The sequence below is a fragment of the Glycine max genome, chromosome 2 (genome assembly GCF_000004515.6).
Source record: "Glycine max cultivar Williams 82 chromosome 2, Glycine_max_v4.0, whole genome shotgun sequence".
Classification (NCBI taxonomy): domain Eukaryota; kingdom Viridiplantae; phylum Streptophyta; class Magnoliopsida; order Fabales; family Fabaceae; genus Glycine; species Glycine max.
The window spans coordinates 6,482,677-6,505,152 of record NC_016089.4 but is presented as its reverse complement, the minus strand read 5'-3'; the positions used below and the strand labels follow the sequence as shown (position 1 = coordinate 6,505,152).

At 29.8% G+C, this 22,476-nt stretch overlaps 2 protein-coding genes across 2 annotated transcripts; both read left to right on the top strand.

Annotated features, from left to right (window-relative positions):
* The first annotated feature begins 13,195 nt into the window (after window positions 1-13,195).
* On the top strand, window positions 13,196-15,190 carry LOC100778791 (GRAS family protein RAM1). The gene has a single exon (XM_003518291.5). The coding sequence runs from the start codon at window positions 13,475-13,477 to the stop codon at window positions 14,903-14,905; it is 1,431 nt and encodes a 476-aa protein (XP_003518339.1). The 5' UTR covers window positions 13,196-13,474; the 3' UTR covers window positions 14,906-15,190.
* A 1,512-nt stretch (window positions 15,191-16,702) lies between these two features.
* Window positions 16,703-21,831, top strand: LOC100820478 (transmembrane protein 18). The gene is made up of 5 exons (XM_003518284.5): window positions 16,703-17,854; window positions 18,925-19,228; window positions 19,959-20,064; window positions 21,215-21,363; window positions 21,451-21,831. Exons 2-5 carry the CDS (start codon window positions 19,088-19,090, stop codon window positions 21,544-21,546), a joined length of 492 nt encoding a protein of 163 aa, XP_003518332.1. The 5' UTR covers window positions 16,703-17,854; window positions 18,925-19,087; the 3' UTR covers window positions 21,547-21,831.
* Window positions 21,832-22,476: the final 645 nt, after the last annotated feature.

Here is a 22,476-nt window from a genome sequence, read left to right as displayed (position 1 = left end):
CAGAGTTTCATTTCAAGTAACTTGCCATTTATAATTATTATTTTCACTATAATCTAAATCAAGACTTAATACTTTTACAAAACTATCAAATTCATTGAATGACTTGATAATATTATAATAATGCATCGTTTGTTAAAAGTATAAAACTTTTATACTTTTTATATTGCATCAAAATTATCTTCTAAATATTATGCGTAATACTTATGTTCTATTACTAGAACTTTTTAAATTACGTGCGAATTTTACATAAAAATCCTGATTTTTCTATAAACTTTTATTCACGTTTTTTTTAACAGATACAGGTTATAGCCTTATAGGGGTGTAGTTGAGTTGAACTCTAATCTCCTTATTAATTATGAAATTAAAGAGCCATATAATATATGATCATTTATATATTACAGACAAATTGCTAATAGATTTAAAAGAAAAACTACTGTCCGGCAAAAAAAAGAAAGAAAAACTACTGGATGGAATAAGAAGATCTCTGTTATTATAAGACTCTTATATATAGAAAATAACAATTGTTGAACTAGTATTTAATTAGTAGAAGATTCAACTTATTTGAAAATTCCCTAAAAAAAAACTTATTTGAAATTGCTGGTAGGAGAGAAAGGGTTGTAACCTTGAGATGGGAGATGGGAGATGGGATATATGTGAAAATAGAAAACAGATTACTAAAGTATATATGGGAGATGAGATTTGGACACCTTCTCCTTAATTCCTCTAGAAAAATTATAACAACCACTAGACTATATATGCAAACATTAAATAACATATATTAATATTATATAAATTAATAATATTAAAATTAATAAATATTATATATACAAATAAATTTATCAATATATACTTAAATAATTTTTAATATATTAAAATATTCTAATTTATGTTTATTAATATTAAATTTAATAAATACATGCAAATAATAATTATTAATAAATTAGAACTTGATAAATATAAATTAATAAATACATACTAATAAATTAATACGAAGGTTTGATTTTATAATACTATATTTTTTATTTAGTTGTAATAAATATTAAGATATGTTAGATAAGACATTTCAGTTAACTTTTAATTTTTTTATTAACTAAACAGTTCATTTTTATTTTGTTGTTCGATAAATAAGCCTTTTGTACTAGTTTTCAACATTTTTTGAAATGTTATTTGAAATAACATTTTTTAAAATGCTAGCTTTTAGTTTCTATCTTTCTATAATTTTTTTTTATTTTTATCCTTAATATATTTATCAAATTTTCTACTTATTCTTTTTAAATAAATTATAATATTATTGTTTTTCTAGTTATTTTAGGTTTTTCAGCTACTCCAACCATTAGTTTGACCAGACATTATAATTTAATAAACTAGTTTTTGAGGTACAACTTTCAACTAATTTTTCAACTTTCAATTAATTTTGTCGAATATGGACATAGTGTAATATTAGTCCGTATTATATATTATTAATTTATTATTAGTAGTAATAATATATATTATTCAGTAGTATTTCTTTATTTTAATGTCATCACTATATATTTAATAATATGAATTTTAATTTTATTAGTGTATATTTATTAATTTATATTATTAATATTAACTATAATATTATTAGTTTATATAATATTAATATTGTTTACTTTAATAGTACAAAATATATTTGCACTTTTAATCGTGGTTTAAGTTATATATGGTATAATTTGCGCTTCTATAACAAATAAAGCTAATCATCTTTTTGGTTTTTATCCATAAGAATGGAAAATACAAGAGAATTTTATAATAATACATAAAGTTAATAGTTTAGTGATATTAATATATATTGATTATGTTCGACAACACATCTCAGTTAATTTCTAACTATTTTTGTTAATCGAAAAATTTATTTGACTGTTGAAGAAATCATTTTTTTAATAGCTTCTCACTAACATCTTTTTGAAACATTACTTTAATTAATATTTTTTAAAACGTTAACTTCTAAATTTTAATTTTTTGTATTTTTTTCTTTTTATCCTTATTACATTTATCAAAAATTTATTTATACTTTTTAAATAAATTATGATTTTATTATTTTTAATTTATTTTATTTTTTTAACTACTTCAATAATTAATTTTATCGAATACTAATACTTTAATAAATTTATTTTTCAACTTCTATTTAACTTTTCAACTAATTTTATTGAAGATAATAATTATTATTTAAAAATTTAATTCAAAGGAGGTGATTCAAGCTCATCTTCCACGATTTGTTATTTATTTTCTATTTTTGCATATCACCTATGCCACATCAACATCACATAAGCGCCATCATTAGCCTATGTGCCAACTTCCACATCCATGTCATGTGATATTCCGATGAATTAGTGAAGAATATTAGCCAGATTAGAAAAATTACTCTAATTTATCTTTATACATTTCTACTACAAAAATTGAAATAATAAAATCAAACAAAACAAAGTTAGAACAAGAGAAACCACCAATTTCCTAATTTTCAGTTAAAGAGATTGTTAAATTTCAAAGGAAAACTTTATAGTATAATGCTTTCTAGATCAATTTTACAAAGAACCAATTTAGAATATGAAATTGTCAGTTAAAGAGATTGTTAAATTTCAAAGATAAACTTTATAGTTAAATGCTTTCTAGATCAATTTTACAAAGAACCGATTTAGAAATTTCTAAATTGGTAATGTTAATGCTCTTTTCCAGCTTTGTACTAAAAACTGATTTAGCAACTTATTTTCTACATTTGTTTTTTGCTACAAGCAATATCGAAAATCCATTGAAGTTTTTTCACTTAACTAGCGCACTCATATTTTCATTCTCGTTCCAATTTTAAAACCTATATATTCTATGGTTCTAAAATACCTCAAATTGACACACCCCTTGATACCTCAGAGGCTGAATTCATGTAAGGAACACAACAGAGTTGGTAAATCCGAATTTAAATTAGTGCATTAAAAGAGAACGTGGATGTAATTAAATTTGGCAAGATAAAGAACTTAGAAGATTAATGAACAAATTAAATTGAATCATCATTTTATTTTTATTTGTAGAAATTGAAGAGAATATCAGTAGATTTAAAATAACTGAATTAGACCTTGACAAATTGAATCATCGCTTGATTGTACAAATGAGAGAAGAGAAAATATTTTGTATATAGTTACAAGGTTGAATCTGATTTTTTGACTGCAAAGATTGAATCTATGTCATTCTACTCACACAGAAAAAGAAATACCAAGAGTAAGGGATCAATAATATTCCCCTCCCAAACACAAGGATCCACTAAGTAGAAACCAAGTTCCAGATGTGGGTGTTTTAATTGCTCACGAAACCCCTTCAGGCTGGGCACTTTAAAAGCAATATATTGCAAAGAATCATATGCTAATTCGAAGGGTAATAAGTAATAACCAGACAACATTTAATATAAACAGCCTTCTGAGAAGAAACTTTAGATACTTGAAAAAGATCGTCAGCAAAATTAATACGCCTTATCCGATTATTGAGCTCCACCGACTTCAATTGAAAATAAAACAAGTCCAACACGTTTTAGGACAAAAGGACCCGAAAATTTTCCAAAAAGAACCGATTTTTTAGCATAAAAGAATGCATAATAATACCTGGGCTAAAATGTAATTTTTATTTTTCTGTTTTTTTAAATTTACAATTTTAGTTTTCTTATTTTTTAATTGAAATATTTTATTTTTTTAAAACACATAGTTTTAATTTCCTATTTTTAATTGAGATATTTTATCTTTTACTTTTTAAAAAATATGTAATTTTAATCTTCTTTTTCAATTTCAAATTTAAAAATATACTTTTTTAATTTTTTTTAATAAATTAAATTTGTTAACAATAAAATATTTTTTAAAGATACATTTGTCATATTAATAATAAACAAATACGTGTCAATGTTTACAAAGTATAGATAATGTTTGAAATTAATCATAATAATTTAAATTGTGGATTTTTTATAAATAAGAAATAAAATATCTCAATTAAAAAATACGAATTAAAATTATGAATTTTTAAAAATAAAAAATGAAATATCTCCATTAAAAAAATAAAAAGACTAAATCATAAATTAAAAAAATTGAAAGAAAAAATGCATTTTAAACCCTAATATTTATGCTTTGATTGAGATATCTTTAAAGAAATCAATTAATTGCACCATATCTTTAACACGTTGGCCGACCAAAATCATGAGGTTTCTATTGGGGAAGACGACTAACCCAGGAAAGAGACATGGATTGAAATTGAAATGCCTTAACATTTTCACTGGTAATGAGGAGAACAAGAAAGCAATTTCCATATATGTTCAGTATACGTGTAACTAAATTGAGGTTTCGAGGAAGGACAAATTATTACATGATGCAAATATTCAAATTATCTGATGCCGACCAATTTTTATATGATACGTTTCTATTTAATTAAAAAATACAATTATGTAGTATGAGATCATCGAATAATTTTCTCCTTTAGTCAACGGCCTAGAAACAAAATGAATCCTAGGCTGTTAGCTAAAATCCCACAATGACACGCAAATTCAAAAATAATTCTATACACTCGGGCCCAAGGAAAAGCGTGAATTAGGGACTTATAATGGGCTATATTTTGTGGACTATATAAAAAGAAGCATAAGACAAAGGCAATTGCTTCCTACACTCCCAAATGTTTTGAAATTCCTAAATTACCCTCCCTTTGTTACGAAATGGTAATTCCTGCGGTGTATATGTATTTCAAAATTCCTATTCCAGAATATGAAAATCATATTCTAGAATAGGTTTTTCAGATCAGCTATGCACTTATGGAATAATTACTATAGAAATGTACAACTAATCCATAATAACTTCCAGAAACCTATTCTAGAATGACTATCCTAGAATATGAAAATCATATTCCATAATAGATATTCTAGAAAGGAGTGAAAAAATGTCAAGTACTAAAAAAGGTTTGTGCGCTCGTCTACGACATCAACTTATGCAAAATCCCTAGCAATTGAGATCAGATATCTCTCCTCTTCCAAGCGATGATGAAATTGACAGTGGTTATCGAAGACTTGGATAGATTCCTCGTAGAAAAAATGATAAGAATTGGTGAGTCATGGATACTGAAATTCATGGACAAGGTAAACCAACACATTCTAAGAATGACAATCGTAACCAGATCCATTACTATGAAGCAAAAGAATATTCAGAACATGAACTTGAGAGCAACCATGACTATCAAAAATGTCAAAGTAGTGAAAGCCTTGGGAGAAGCAAAGTCGCACCAAAACAAAATCTTCTCTCTTCTCTTGCTTCAAAACTTGCAACGATTATTGTTGGATGAAGGTGGGATGTGATGGTGTTCAATGGTAGCAATGGTGGTGTTTGCATGCAACAATTGTTGGGTTGAGTGGGGTGTGGTGGTTGACGACTAGGATTGTGCATATGAGGGAAATGGGGTGTGGACTTTTACACAAAGGGTAATTTTGTCCTTTAATTATTATTGTAAAGTGTGTGAAGCAAAATAAGGGAGCAAGAAGTAATTCCCAAGACACAATAGAGTGCATAATGCAAAAAGATGGTTATGGGGTTGACTGGAGTTGAATTTCCTATGGTCCATTTAGATAAAGTTTAGACTATGTGTATATATCAATTTAACAATGAATTATTTTAGTATTATTTGTGAAAGAAATTCAAATTTGAAAGTTTTTTTTATGTTGTGGAAATACAAAAAATAGAAAGAAAAAGACTAGTTGTGCCTAATAAACAAGGTTCCTAGTTAGGACATCAATCATTAACAAAGGTTTTAGTCTACGAGGACAAGTATCCAAAATAAGAAGATGATCATTTTTCGTAGCTCCTTTTTTGCGAGCTAATAATCACAAGTGTTCCCTTAACGAAGGGAGTGCCTGAACATGAGCTTCCAATGAAGGTGGAGGAAGCTTCTAATCTTTTGAATAAGAGAATAAAATGTTTGAGATGAAATGACTCCATCCGTGATGAGTTGAAGAGCCACTTTTGAATCTGATCCACAAGTAGTTAGATGGCAAACTCCATCAAGCCAAGCAACATTAATGTCGTGGTATATAGCTTGAAGTTATGGATTTGTGTTGGATGAAATTCCACATGATCCATAAAAGCCCACGATCCAATGACCATGATTGTTGCGAATAAGACCGCCAAACCCATCCTTGCTTGAGTTATCAAAATAGCTACCATCGACGTTGAGTTTGTGTTCTCCAGGTTGAGATGGTTGCCACTGGATGAGCCTTTGTTGTTGTTGACTAACATTCTTATCGCAGGTCCTGGTAACTATTTTGAGTAAACTAAGAATCTGGTTCATCACTAATACAATATGAATGACATGATCCGAAAAAGCATTTTTGTTCCTCACCTTCTAAATGTGTGAATAAGAAATAGCAAAAAGAACTCCATGGTCCACCAAGAAGTTTTCATTTGGTTTATTTTTCTTTCTTAAAGTGTTTTAGATAATGTTTAGAACAACAAAAAAAATTGTTTTGAACAATGAAAAAAATATTATCTAAAACACTTTAAAGACAAAAAATAAAACAAATACATTTTGCAAGAACTAAAAAGCAAGGACAAAAATAAAAAATAAAACATTAAATTTGCATAGATAAAAAATGTATTTAAGCCTTTAAATAATCATTTATTCACTATCTTAAAGTTACATTTTTTTACATAGGCTACTTACAAAGTTTTAGTAAATAATTTCAAATTGTATTTTTTCTTTTTTAGGCTACTTATACTATAATTTCAAATTGTATTTTGTCTTTTTTAGGCTACTTACACGAAAGAATATAGAAAAACAATGCATTAAAACTAGATTAATATCACTTTGTTATCTCAGCCTGTCTCTTATGTGGAGCATGTTTATTCAAACAATGCTCGTACACACACACACATACATTAGAAAGGAATAGAAGTTTCTCAACACTATCTGAAGATGACCGAAAGAATATAGAAAAACAATGCATTAAAACTAGATTAATATCACTTTGTTATCTCAGCCTGTCTCTTATGTGGAGCATGTTTATTCAAACAATGCTCGTACATATTAAAATGGATTTAAATTTATTAATCTTTCTTAATCTTAATTTGACTATAAATATAAAATAATTTTCTATTTTTCTAAAGATGCTTTCGGTCAAACAACAAAATAATTATCTTAGGGTAAGTTTAGCTGATGGCTTACGTTCTTAAACATGTCCTTTAGGAACTACACTACATTACTAATGTCTAACGAGTACCGGATAGTCTTGCTAATAATTTAAGATATGAAATTACACATATCCATTTCCATCAAAACCATATATATCAATTGTTTAAAAGAAACACATCATCTTACTTTTACTATTTTTTTAAATCACCTTTTTGGTATTTAAAAGTGTTGAACATTATCACATATGAGTTTTCATAAAAAGGGAATTTCAAATAAATCTCTAAATTCCTAAGAATTTTATCTAAATTCTTAAATTTAATCACTTGTTATCGACAAAAAAATTTAACCACTTACTGTTATTTTAATCTACAAACGTGTTTTTCAAAGAATTATATTAAGGGCACCAGTTGTGCCAGAAAGCTGTCAAACACAATCTACAAACATGTTAGTATTATTATTTTTATCAGTTGTTAGTATTATTATTTAAGTCATACATTAATTACTTGTAATAGTTGGACAAATATGATTAACATATACTTTCAATGATTTTTTTTTAAATTCATGGATTAATTATACAACATTATTTACTTTTAAGAACGGATATCATTTTATAAAATTCGCAGAAAATTTCTGGAGATTATTTTTGTAGAAAAATCTGCAGAAATTTTTGCAGATTATTTTCCTGTGGAAAATAGCATGTTTAGTAGTGTTACCCAATTTATTTATTTTAACGTGTTTGACTTTCTTTTGCCCTTCTTTCTCAGCCAGCAGCGTTCTCTTCTTTGTTTATCATCATTGCTAAACTTTACTTTGGGAAGAACAGCCTAGGCTAGATCCTCTGTTATTGTCGTCTCATAAATTTTATGTAGTCTAAGGCACACAAAGAAGCTAAACAGAGGAAAGGGGACAATTACTTTCTCTTAATTATATTATACTTGAATTGATTTGATAGAAACATAGCACCACATGCTTTTCATAGGCAATGTTTCGAATGAAATAATAACAACCAAGGCAACTAATAATTGGCGATGTAGAAGAACTTTCCAAGCTTCCAAATTCCTATATATAAATAACACATGCTATAGTTAAACTTTAAAGTTGGTGTCTTAATTAACTTCAACTATAGATAAGCATCAGTATCATTACATTCAAGAAGTCCAATAAGAAATAAGGATGATTACATGTTAAAATTTATTTCAGATTCAAGATGAAGCTAGCCCCAAGTTAAAAAGTTAATAAATTAAGCTTTAGTCACTTATATTATAATAATCTTATTTAATTCAGACAAAATTACTTAAGCTAAAAGATCTTTATATTTATCAACAAGTCCTTGTTGATAAATCTTATAAATAAATAAAAATTATATCAATATTATGATGATAAAAAAATACTTAAGGTCTATAAAAAAAGGTTAAAACTTTATAAACAAATAATTGTTTCAAAGATAGATACTTAGTAAAGTTTAAAAGTGGTTGTCATTTGTTATAAAAAAAAAAGTGGTTGCAGTTTCGTATTTTTGTTTTGTGATTAATTGGTAGCCTGCAATTTTGAATACCCGTGTAACATATACCCTTCAATGATTCATACGAAGTTATTGTGTTAATTAGTTTCGATTGTGTCAAAGATGCCAACCGTGTACGAGAATCATAATATCTGGGAAGATCCCTAAACTTAACATACTGCTCATCATTTCCCACATTCCTTAATCAAAATTATAATAATACGAGAGAAGCTAAGACAACAGCTGTAGTGAGGCAAATAGTTTGCGTCGTGGGATGCAGACAAGTAACATCTTGGTGCCGCGGTGTCCCAAATAAAATATCTGTATTTTCAGTTCTCAAGAAAATACATAGACATGAATTCATGGATCATGTTATATATATGAAGGTCACAACTTGTACAACATTACATTCCATTCTCTTTTTGCTGAAAAATATTAAAACACACTTAGATCGAGTTTTTTTTCTCTCACAAGGCACGCTATTACAAATTATTAGATAAATTAATAAAATAGGGTTTCAATTTAACTTGTTTTTCCAACAGTTTTATTTATTTCCATATTTAATTAAATGTTTATACGAAAACCCTACAATTTTGTCAGATTTTCGTATAGACTCCTCTCTTTCTCCTCTGTATTTAATTTGCATCCTTTTCTGAGTTTATTGGTTCTAATCATACTCTTTTTAGTTATGTTATTCCCTTAACAATAGTTGAGAGTGAGTTTGTTAAATCTTGAAACACTTTGCGCATCATGCAATTTTTAAGGACAACTTGAAATCACACGTTTCAGATTTTTAGGTTAGTAATTGTAATTAATTTTGAAAGCCTAATTTTGAAATCACGCGTGTGGTTCGTAATTTTGGTTTACACAAAAACAAAATAATAGGGTGTGCATGCACATTTATAATTCTTCAAAGAGCATTTGTTCAAAAACACACTGAGAACGATCTCGTGTAATGGATGGTCGTTTAAATAAAATACAAAATGAATCATAACAACATTATTATTCATTATAGCTATCAACCTATGTCTTCATCCTATAGAGAACTAGTAAATTATTGAAAGGGGCATGCATGATGCATTCTTATCATCATCTATATATATATATATATATAAGATATTAAATGTGTTTGAATTATGAAATTACCATTTCATCTGTTTTCTTTTGATTTGTTTCTGAATGATGGCTAGGTTTTCATGAGTGATACTGTGATGATACCCCTGCTTGCTCCATTGCTCTATCCCCATCCATCAAATTATTTTCAATTTAACGACTGACACGATAGCTAGAAGTACAGACAACATCACCTTCTTTTCTTTACACCACTACAATTCCTTACCCTACGTTGCCCCTTCTCTTCTTTTTCATCTTCGCACGCAAAGGGTTTCCTCACGCAAAGTGAAAACAACATAAATTTTGGAAGCGTTTGTTTCTTTCTTGACAAAAGAGACTGTGAAGAAAAACCTTCACGTGGAGTTGTCTGACAACGTCCCCTCAAAATTTTCCACCAACCTGAATGAGAAATTGGGAAGCCTTCAATTACTTGTCTCCCTCACTCGTTTTCTTTTAACCCCACCATACAAACTCCTAATAACTCTTGCTATAATATTTCATGAGGTTAGTTCATCTAATATAAATGAAAATATTTATAATAGGTAAATAGTTGGATGATATCATGTGTTGGAAATACTTTGTTGATGGAGGTAAATTCAGCTTTGCTCGCGTGCGCGCATATATATATATATATATATATGTATGTATATTTATTTTTCAAAATTAGTGTCTAATGCTGAGAAAGAAAACTAGTCTTTAATGGAATATCTTTATTGTACACAAAGTATATAAAAAAAATCCTAAAATATACATTAATCTTGACCTAAAACCCAAAAAATTCTCTTTATGCAAACTTTCCTTTACCCCTTGTTTATTTCCAGTAAAAGGAAGTTAAAAAGGAGTGGACTAAACAATAAAATGAGATGAACTTCACATTTTATATTCTATTTTAATTCAAAATTTTAATTTACTTTCATTTTATTTGACTTTATCAAACTCTCTATTAATTTTATATTCTAATTTAATTCAAAATTTTAATTTACTTTCATTTTATTTCATTCTATCAAACCCTCTATTAGTCAAAAAATACTTGAAATTGTACACATACCTTTATTTTATTTTTTTCATTTTTTATGGAATCAATATTTTTAATTAAGTAAATGAAAATAAAAATAAGGGTTGCATTTTATATTTGATTTGGGACATCGGTGATAGATCTCACATGGATATATAAGATATGTCTGACGCCAAAGGCATGTTTTTCTACCTTACCACTTTCTTTTCCCTGACTTTCCTTTTCCGTCATTCCCGTGCATTTTGAATTTCTAACCCCTCAATCTTTTCCTTCCCGGTTTAACCTTTTTCTTTCATCACGTTGAGACAAAAAGAGGTTTCTTGCATTTGGGATTTGATCTTCGTGTATCTTTACAGCTATTGTCCTTTTTCCATTGCAAGATTTGCTAGGGATATGCAAATCATAGAACTTGTTTGTGGTGGATGCTTTCTTTTCTTTCTTTTTTCTCCATTTTGGATTATACTTAATGCATCAAAGGTGCAGCCATATGTCAACTTTGGATTGCATGAGGCAATATAATGTGTCCAATATTTAGAGCATATTAATTAGTGTCCACATTATATAACATGTTTATATGTCCTCCTGGTCTCCATTAAAAGGACAATCAAGAATTTAGTATTTTTCCATCTTTGATGTTACATTTTGGGATCCTGCATTCGCTACCTAAGTCTGTTTCAAACACCAACTCCAATGTAAATAACTTCTTTCCCACTATTTCATGTTCACGGAGGAATAAACTCAGTCAGTGGTTATGGCTATTTGAGAAAGATAACTATATATTAAATAAATTTTTAAGAGAGGAAGTTAAAATATAATACTAGTAGTTCTTAGTAAAATTAATGTTTAACTTTTTTATTATTGTTGAATTGGAGCAACTTTTTAAGAAAACTAATGCACACGCGAATTACAGCTGATTGATTTGTGTTTAATTATTTAACTTTTTTAGTTATTTAATTTATTACTTAACAGAAAAATCTCTGTTTGAATTGGTACAAATTCACGAGGAAAAATTTCTTACTCTAATATATCTGTGCACTGCTTTAATTTTTAATAAAACAAGTTCATTAATTCTAATTATTTGTTAAACAATATTTTCGTATTACTACTCTTATATGAGTAATTGAGACATAACAAAATAATGGAACTATGACTATACTGCATGGCCGTCTTAATCAGGTGGAATTAATCAAAATATCATGTGATTCGTTGCGAATTTTTTAAGGATTTTATTTATATGATAGGAAGGGGGGAGAAAGTTGAATTATATTACTTGATGTGGACAAGGCTTATATTCACATTGGCAGATGCTTTGTGGATAAATCCATTTTGTCCCTTCAATTATAGCTCACGTTTATCCCAACAGAAGAAAAATCAAATAGAATAATTAAGCACAAGTCTATTCCAAAATGGAAAAAACAACAAATCAAATTTAGTTCACATACAGGAGAAGTTAGGTCACCTTTTAATTTGTTTGCATTCATTTGTCTTGGGATATGACAAGGTGTCTAAAATCAAAATTCTCATTGAAGAGGATCCCTATGTACTAGAGGAATATATGCTAATTAATAAAACCATAATCCTTGTAAGAAGCTCTAAATTGTGTCAATTATAAACATTTTGAGAAGAATAGGGTATCCAAGTTTCTTCGATTTCATCAAACGAATACTATATATAAAATCAAACGCTCTAATTAACCATTACTTTCTATGCATGACATTGACTTTTGTTGTATTATTTCAAAATTCAATGTATTCACAACCCTCAACCACCTTAGCTATATCTTGAATCATGACCAACGAATCTTAGCTTGTGTTTGAATTATATAGATTGCAACTATTGTTTAACTCAACCAAAAAGCAACTTTTTTTTCCACTTTTGTTCAAACCATGCAATATGATTTCAAATTATACTTTTTTTTCATAATTATCTTGATTCACCATATTATCTAAGACTCCATTTTTACTAGATTATCTCTTATTAGTATGTTCAAATTGTGGCTGTTTAGTGTCAATTATGTTATTTGTAGACTAATCTTCTATTTACACACTCTAAACCATGATTTGGGATGTACAAACTACAATCTGAACATGTACCTAGTACGGGAGTGATTGAATCAAAGGCAACTATAAAGGAACATGATATCTTGAAGAGAATTGAAGCGAACTGTTTGGGGCAATTAATATACAATAGAAGGGAAAAAAAGTGTACAAGGACAAATTCTTCAAGGACGGTACGTTTTGATTCCCATTGACACTGCATTCTCTCTTTGTCCAATGCGTATGGCATCTTGCAAGCCTTCTCAACTACCAAAGGAGCAAAAATTAATCCAAATACCCGGACCTAGCTTTCATAGATTTTAAAAGCAGTCCAATTGTAATTAAAGACACATCAACGTATTTTCCTACCCCCCACAAAACACTGATTCTAAAGAATAAAAAGATAACCTTCTTAATCTCTCCGTCTTATTTGACAACATTATAGAAGAAATTAAAAAAAAATTCTTAATATCCTTCTTCCTCACTTAGTCTATTATATATACACACACACCATATCTTAACACAAAGTTTGTGAGTTGTTGTTTCCCCAGCTAAAGCCTATACAAACACAAAGAACAATATAACACTTTCTAATATGTTCTAGAGTCTAGATCTACTCATTCTCCTTATTCACTCTTTCTTGAGATATAAATGGAAGATTCAGAGGAAGAAGAGCTTCTGAATCTTACTCTTTCAGTTGATGCCGGTAGGGAGAGGAGAATTAAGAAAGGAAGGACAAGGGATAATAATAATAACACTAATTCTGTTATTATTCCTATGAAGTCCAATGACGGGTATGAAGGGAAGATCTTCAGGCTCCTCCAAATGAGGGAGCTGATGCTAAGACAAGACCACAGAAGAAAAGGAGTGCTACTTGAAGATGTGAACAACAACAACAACAATGGCCTTCCTTTGATTCATTTGCTTCTCTCAACAGCCACTGCTGTTGATGATGATCAAAGAAACTATTGTGCCGCTCTTGAGAATCTCATTGACTTATACCAAACAGTTTCCCTAACAGGTGACTCGGTCCAACGTGTTGTGGCCTATTTCGCTGATGGTTTGGCTGCAAGGCTTCTCACAAAAAAGTCACCTTTCTATGACATGCTCATGGAGGAACCAACAAGTGAGGAAGAGTTTCTTGCATTCACTGATCTCTATAGAGTCTCACCCTATTACCAATTTGCTCACTTCACAGCAAACCAGGCCATTTTGGAGGCCTATGAGGAGGAGGAAGAGAGGAACAACAAAGCACTTCATGTCATTGACTTTGATATTTCCTATGGCTTCCAATGGCCTTCTCTCATTCAATCACTTTCACAAAAGGCAACAAGTGGCAAGAGAATTTTCCTCAGGATAACAGGTTTTGGGAACAACCTGAAAGAACTTCAAGAAACTGAGGCAAGGTTGGTTAGTTTCTCAAAGGGGTTTGGTAATCACCTTGTGTTTGAATTCCAAGGGATTTTAAGAGGTTCATCAAGGGCCTTCAACCTTAGGAAAAGGAAAAATGAAATTGTGGCAGTGAACCTTGTTTCTTATTTGAACACTTTGAGTAGTTTCATGAAGGTGTCTCACACATTGGGATTTGTTCATTCTCTTAGCCCCTCCATTGTGGTGTTGGTGAAACAAGAAGGTAGCTGCAGGAGTCTCAAGACCTTCTTGTCAAGGTTCACTGAGTCTTTGCACTATTTTGCAGCCATGTTTGATTCACTGGATGATTGCTTGCCACTTGAGAGCACTGAGAGGTTGAGGATTGAGAAGCAGCTTTTGGGGAAAGAGATCAAGAGCATGCTTAACTATGACATGGATGATGGTGTGGAATATTATTGCCCCAAATATGAGAGGATGGAAACATGGAAAGGGAGAATGGAGAATCATGGGTTTGTTGGGAGAAAAATAAGCTCAAAGTGTGTGATCCAAGCAAAGCTGCTTCTGAAGATGAGGACACATTATTATCCACTACAGTTTGAGGAAGAGGGTGGTGGGGGATTCAGAGTTTCTGAAAGGGATGAAGGGAGAGTTATCTCTTTGGGGTGGCAAAATAGGTTTCTTCTCACTGTCTCAGCATGGCAACCAGTTTGAAAGAATAAGATACTCCTTCATTCCTAGGTCCTAACTTTCATCGTTTTGGTAAAAATCTGCACACAAAATGATGATAAATTTTAACTTATAATTTTCTAGAGTTTTGGCTAATAAATGTTAACGTTGTTGACTAGAAATATGTAGAGACTTTAGTATTTGATAGATTATCTAAGACTAGTAACCATTAAAGGTAAATAGATGAAGCATGTCAAATGAAGTTATCATTCGCTGCTTCCCGATTGGTTCAATAAATGAAGAACCCTAATTTAATTTTTTTTTCATCTTTTAGCTGAAAACGAAAAACCCTAGCTATTATATATAAATAAATAAATTATTAGTGTTGTAAAACTAGTTATTTGTGGGGATTTAACGAAATCAGTGGATATGCACCGAAATGAAGCCGTATTTAGAGTAGTAACTGGTTGGTACTGATTCAACTTAAATTGTTTATGAAATTCAAGCCAAACTAATTTTTTAAGATTTGGTTTGATTGAGTTTGTAATTTATGTAGTTTGAAAATTCTACTGGTAAGTATATTAAAAAAGGTTAAAAAGTTAGTTATTAATTAGACAAAATTTAAATAATAACTAGTTTAACGGGCAATGATATAAATAGATAAAAAAAATTTCAATTGAACAAAGTAAAATAGTAATTATTTTCAAATTGAATAATACTTGATAATATCATTCAACTTAAAAATATAACCATTCAACATAAAAATAAAAATAATACATAATATTTGTTTTCAAATTCAAACAATTAAACTTAAAAAAAATAAAACAATATTTATAATACTTGTTTTCAATTATAAAAACTTAAAAAGAAGATATCTAATAACCAAACACTAATAGCAACAATAATTTTTAAGAATGTTCACGGTACAATTTGGTTTAGTTGAATTTGCACTTGTCAAAATTGCTAACCAAATCAATAACTATCAATTTTTATAAGGTTTTTGGTGTTATGTTGGTTTGATTCAATTTCAAACATCTCTCGTAATAATGGGTTGAGTTGAGAATTTCTTATATCCTATCCCCAAAAGTTACGGTTGATGGAGCTGAAACTTTATGAAGTCTTGAGCTTTTTCAAGTCCTCAATCAAAATGTATACTTATTTTTTTCATAAATTATAAATTTAGGTTGCTTATTATTTATCTAATCATTTTAAATTTTAATGTCACTTCCTTAGTCCTCACATGATAATTGACTACAATAATAGATCTTAAATTTTTATGTTATAGAAACAATAATTGTGTACATAAATTTTTATCATTAAATAAATTTATGAAAATAAAATTATTTTAATAAATTTTATAAATTTTAACAAGAATTTTTATTGTACAGTTTTTTTATATTTAATTCATAGAATACAAAATTAAACATAAAAAATTAAGTTTGATATATAACATAACTAAACATGTTTTATACAAGAAAACTAATATATTAAAAGACTTTTTTGTCTAATTAAATATAAGTTTATGAATATATATAAAACTTCTTACGTTTATCTGTTTTAGTCACTTTAGGATGTTAATTTTCAATAGATCAATAGTTTTTTTTTTTTTAAAAAAAAAGTTATTTATTACATTGGAACTGATCGTTATGATAATTTTTGTTTCTTTTTCAATGTTTTTTTCTATCTCCATGTAAAACATGGTCACTTTATTATTATTATTTTTTTCAGAAAAAATTAATGCCCTGTCACACACGGTATACTGTTAGTTTTTATTGACATATAAGTAATGATGGGTTGAGCCTAAAATTTCTTAAAGTGTTTCCCCGAAAGTTAGGGATGATGGACCTGTGGTAACCTTACCAGTATCAATCTAATTCAAATATATTGAGTGGATTTGATCTATCTATCACTTTGCTGGCTTTGGTGATGGTAACCACCAAAATGTCAATGATGAATTAGTTGGTTTCAAAATGATGATGTTGATGGTGTGTATGTGTATGCTTGGGGTGTTGGACCACTACTGCTGATTGTTGCCAATGGAAAGGGATTCGTTGCAGCAACCTCATCGGCCATGTCATGATGCTCGACCTTCACGGTGAGATCCACAAGTCATTGATTGAGTTGAAACAATTAAAGTATTTGAACCTCAGTTCGAATTCTTTTGAATAAAGCCATATCCTGAGTTTCTTGCTTCTCTCCTCAACTTGAGATAACTTGATCTGTCATCGTGTCATTTTGGTGGAAAAGTTCCAAGTCAGATTGGGTCTCTTTCTCATTTGAAATACTTAAATCTTGCTTGGAATTATAATCTGAAGGGTTCAATCCCTCCTCAACTTGGAAATCTCTCCAAGTTGCAGTATCTTGATCTCTGAGGCAATTTTTTTGAAGGAAATTTACCATCACAACTCGGAAATCTCACAAGTTGTCTTGATATCAGCTTCAATCTTTTTGAAGGAAATATACCATCTCAACTAGGGAACCACTCAAACTTTCAGGATCTTTATCATGGAGAATATAAAGGTGGTGCTCTCAAAATTGATGATGGAAATCAGTGCCTGTCTAATCTCATTTCTTTAACCCATCTTCACTTGTCCTCCATACCTAATGATCTTCATACTTCTCATAGTTGGCTGCAAATGATTGCCAAGCTACCAAAACTAAGAGAACTACGTTTAATTGATTGTAGCCTTTCCGATCATTTTATCCTTTCATTGAGGCCTTCTAAATTCAACTTTTCTACTTGCCTTTTGGTCTTTGATCTTTCCTGGAACACCTTCACGTCATCCATGATATTATTCCAGAGGGTGCCATATCAAATCATTTTGGCATGGTAATGAATTCGCTTGAGCACCTTTACCTCACCTATACTAGTTTCAAGGGTGAGGTTTTGAAATCCTTCTTTATATAGAAACAATTTGACCCAAGACCTTCCGTCATTTCATATTTTGTCTAGTGGTTGTGTTAGACTCTCACTACAAGATTTGGATCTGTCAGGTAATCAAATTACTGGCTCTTTACCTGATCTTTCAGTGTTTCCATCTTTAAAAACATTGGATCTTTCAGAAAATTGACAATGCATGTGCTTTGTGGATCCGATCAAATACTTTAGAAGGTGGGATTCCAAAATCATTTGACAATGCATGTGCTTTGAGCTCATTGAACATGTCTTATAATAGCTTGAGTGAAGAGTTTCTAATGATAATCCATCACTTGTCTGGATGTGCTAATATTCATTGGAAAAGAATTATCTCTTTATGGAAACAAGCTAAATGGAGAGATTCCTAAAGATATTTAATTTCCACTTCAACGGGAAAGGCGTGCTCTGACTTCCATTTCGCTAATATGTCTAAGTTGTCCTACTTGGACTTATATGTTTGAAAAGATTAGGGCCAGGGTCATGAATTTCAAACAGGAGACTTGCTTCTTCTTTTTTTTTTTTTTTACAGGAAGACTCTGCCTTTATTAGCGCTGTGGTTGAACTGAAATATAGATTACCATGTTTTATATTAATAATTTATTTGCATGGCTCTTATGATCAAAACTTTGGTTTGACAAAAACATGATTGAATTAAAGATATTCACCTCAAGAAATTCAACCTATGGGCATTTGCCTCATTGTCATTTATTGAGTAATAAAAAGAAGCATATTACAAGGCACAAATTGTGAATCAAATGAATCTATCATTGCAATTTTGTCATAATTAAAACAAAATAGTTTGAATTGAAATATTTTTTTAAGTTCATCATTAATATAGAAAAGATATAAATAAAAAAGTAATTAATGTTAAATTAAATATTATATTAATAATTATTTTAGGATTTTTTTTTCTTACTCGATAATTATGATGTAAAAATGAAATAATTTATTTTAAAAAATCAAAATATTTATTTAATTTAGAAGAAAATTAAAAAAAAAGACACAAAATGGATTATTTTTTAGTTATATTTTTGTGTATTTTTTATACTTAATTTAGGTTGTATATAATATATACTCCAACATATATATGTTTTTAGCTTTTTTCTCATGGCCATGAGATTAATCCAAAGGCTATCGTTGTTGATAGAGAGAACCGGAGAGAGTAAGTTGACGAAGAGAATCCAAATCCGAGTTTTGACGAACCGGGAAGTTACGGCGGAAGAAAACCTCTTGCAGTTGCAGTTGTTGCTGCAGGTAGTTGAATTTAGTACATTTTGATTTTCTCACACGAAAGTTTTTGCTGTGTTACAATGGAGGAGCTGAGATCTGCTATGGAGGAGCACATGGACCTTATGGCAGATCTTGTTCAGAAATTCTCTTCGGATCTTCGCGCTGGTTTTCGCCCCGCTTACGATAACTTTATCGGTTTTTTCCATGCCATTGACTGGAAGGTAGCCCTCCAATTTTAGTTTAATGATTCTCTGTTCTTTGTGGATTTATGGGTTTTCAATTTAAGCTCCATGTTTTTGTTCTTTGTTTGATGGGCTTTGAATTGTGGATTTCTGGGTTTTTAATTTATGGCTGACAACATCATTAGCTTTATGCATTGAATGTGAGTTATAAGGTTGACTTAGTGGTTGAAAGGTTGAGGGTGGTGACTTCAAATCACTGTCATTCTAAAAAAAAAAAAAAACTAACAACTAACATTGACTGATCCAAGAAAAGCATAATACATTGAATCATTAGCAGCTATACATGGAAAAGGATCAATGGAAGAGTTTTCCTGCGTGTTTTTGTTACTCTTCACGTCAAAATTGATCCACATCTCCAGAAGCATATATGTGTAGCTTCTGCGTCTTTAAAATCAATACCATTCAAAATCAATTGTTTGATGTTTTTTTGGCTCTTAACACGAATCCTTAGTGCAGTACCAAACACACACTTCATGTTTGTTCTTGGCAGCAATATCTTGAGATTATTTGGCAATCTATACACTGTACTATTTAGTGTACAATGCATATAAGTGATATAACATTTGGATAGATAATACACTTTCTGAATTCTGACTTTCAGTGTTTTCTGTTCTCAGATTGTTCAATCTTTATCATATTTCTTTTTTTCTGAACTTTCTTACCATTGGCACCTTTTGATTCACTCATTTTTCTTTTCACTTTGTTTCAGGAACCTTGGCTAATGGGCTTATTAGGATTTCATGTTGTGTTGCTGCTTGTAGCTATCATTTCTAGGAAGAAGACAAACTTTCAAATGTTCTTGTTCCTTTTGACATGTATGTGACGCTCCTTATTTATTTTATCGAATGAATTTTCGAATCAACTACGTAGGCATAATTAAAACTGCTCTATTGCTTTTCATGCAGCTAGCTTCATTCCTGTTTGAATTTGTTGCTTTCCTTTATCCTTGGTGATATTAAAGTTAATGCCTTGCCTATATGTGAAATGCCAAGCAGAAATTATGTGAAATTGACAGGAATGCTATCCTATATTCTGTTTGGCTTGGGGCTTCATCCATATAAAGCATTTTTCTTTTCATGTTTTTATGATTGCAAACATACCGGAAATTTTCAAATTAGAGACAAATCCAGTCATTTTAACCCCTTGAAACTGTATATTCTTTTGCATAGTGAAGAGCTCAGATGATTGCGAATTCTCCAAATCATTTATATGTCAAATGTTGAAGATTCTTCAAGATTACATGTTGGAATCAATATTGTAATATATCAGATGCAAGGGTCTTCTATATATTAATGAACTGGCCTGGCATCGTTGAGGTGCTTTCAGAGGCTGAGGACCAAGGAATGTATTTGTGGTCATAAGATTTGTTCATGTAATTTCACTAGACTGATGTTGTGTTAGCAAGTTACTTGCTGTGTCTAGTGTGACTGGCAAATATGGATATGGGATTCTCTGCCTGAGTCTTATATTTTGCTGAATTCATCTTTCTTAAAACAGAAAAGTTGCATCACACTTAAATGATGCACATGTGCACTTTACCATCTCAAAGGCCAGCTGTTAAAGTGTAAAATGTTTGTTACTAGTAGATGCCCGGTGATGGTTATATTTATCTGTCACTAGTAGTCATTATTTTTTGTTGATAATCAGTGCTCTTTTCTGTGACTAGTTTTTCATTTTAACATCATCAACCTTTCACTTTTATCCATGTTACATGACTTTGAATTTTTGTGTTTGAACTTTTGCAATTCCTACTAGGAACGTGCTTTAACTTTTATTAATATTTTCCATCTCCTTGCAGTCTATTAAATTTTCTCTTCGTTGTCAAAATAGAACACTATGACATTGTTTGCACTTTGCATCATTTTTAGTCAATCTCCCTAGCGGGAAAAGACTTGGTTATTTTATCTCTTTATTAAATTAAACCATTCTTGAAGCTTGTCTTACTGACAAATTATTTTGATGCAGTGGCTGGTGTATATCTTGCTGAGAGTCTGAACAGATTTTTGGGTAAAAACTGGAAAAACTTCTCTAGTCAGAATTACTTTGATCCAAGTGGACTATTTATGTCTGTTCTTTGGTCTGGACCACTTCTTGTTATTTCTATGATAATCTTGGTTAGTACTTTCTTTGACACAACCTTTTCAGTGCTAGTATTTTTTCCATATCGAATATTGACTTGAAGTATCTTTCTCTATATGCAGATCAATACACTCTTCTCCTTATGTTACATGATTGTTAGGTGGAAAAGAGCCGAACTGAGACATCGTGCAAGGGCTGCTCGCAATAAGCAGGACTAGTGTTTTGTTGTGGGATTTTGATGGCTTAAACTCTGAAGGAGTTCATGTCAATGGCAACGTAATCATATGTTTTACAAGAGTTTTGTTTTTCCTTTTTTTTTAATTTTTTTTTTCAGATTTAGTACTTGTTATTTCCAGTTATGTTTGTGTACACTATTAACGGGATTTTTTTCCTCTCCTTTTATTAAAGGAGATGAGAATTTAACAAAGTGCTAATTAGATTGTATAGTTGATCACTGACAAAATGTGACTTCAAATTATAGGACCAAGATTTCCAGGCTTGAATTACACTGAACCCCGACAATCTAATCATTCCAAGAGTCCCATCAATTTAGGACATAGAAAACACTCAAGAATGTTTCCCAACCAATTCCTTTTCTTTGTACGAGACACTATTAAAAAGAAAATACTAAAAATTGAGCTCTAGCTATATCTTTCATATTTAATCTCTTTCCCTAAAAAAAAAAGACATGTTTTTGTTATCATAATGGTACGGATTATTTATTGACTTTATTCATAACTAATATTCGTCCGGAATCTAATAATTTTTAATAAGGTTCTTTTTTTTTAATCACATTTTTTTTATCTATAATATTCAAATTCGAGAGTTAACCTAAGAGGATCGAGTTCAATAATTCTTGAACTAACGACTTATAACCTTATAGGTAAAAAAAATAAGTTTGAGAGAAAATATCCTATCAAAAGTGACTAATTAAGTTTATCAATAGAAATTAATCATTGATAAAATTGATAAGTATTTTATATTGATATGATATTATAATATAATTTTTCATGAAAAGTTGTTATGAATTTGATAACTTTTATAATAATTATTTTTAAAAATATATTAAAATTTTATCAACAAAAATATATTAAAATATTTTTTAATTAATTAATTGTAGAAAAATTAGAATCATGTTGATCAATATT

Bases quoted from the DNA above. Each gene is read 5' to 3' on its own strand.
- LOC100778791 (XM_003518291.5), top strand. From the start codon at position 13,475: ATGGAAGATTCAGAGGAAGAAGAGCTTCTGAATCTTACTCTTTCAGTT.
- LOC100820478 (XM_003518284.5), top strand. From the start codon at position 19,088: ATGGAGGAGCTGAGATCTGCTATGGAGGAGCACATGGACCTTATGGCA. The intron at 20,065-21,214 runs GTATGTGACGCT...ATTTTGATGCAG, and splicing joins GTTCTTGTTCCTTTTGACAT to TGGCTGGTGTATATCTTGCT. The intron at 21,364-21,450 runs GTTAGTACTTTC...CTCTATATGCAG, and splicing joins TTATTTCTATGATAATCTTG to ATCAATACACTCTTCTCCTT.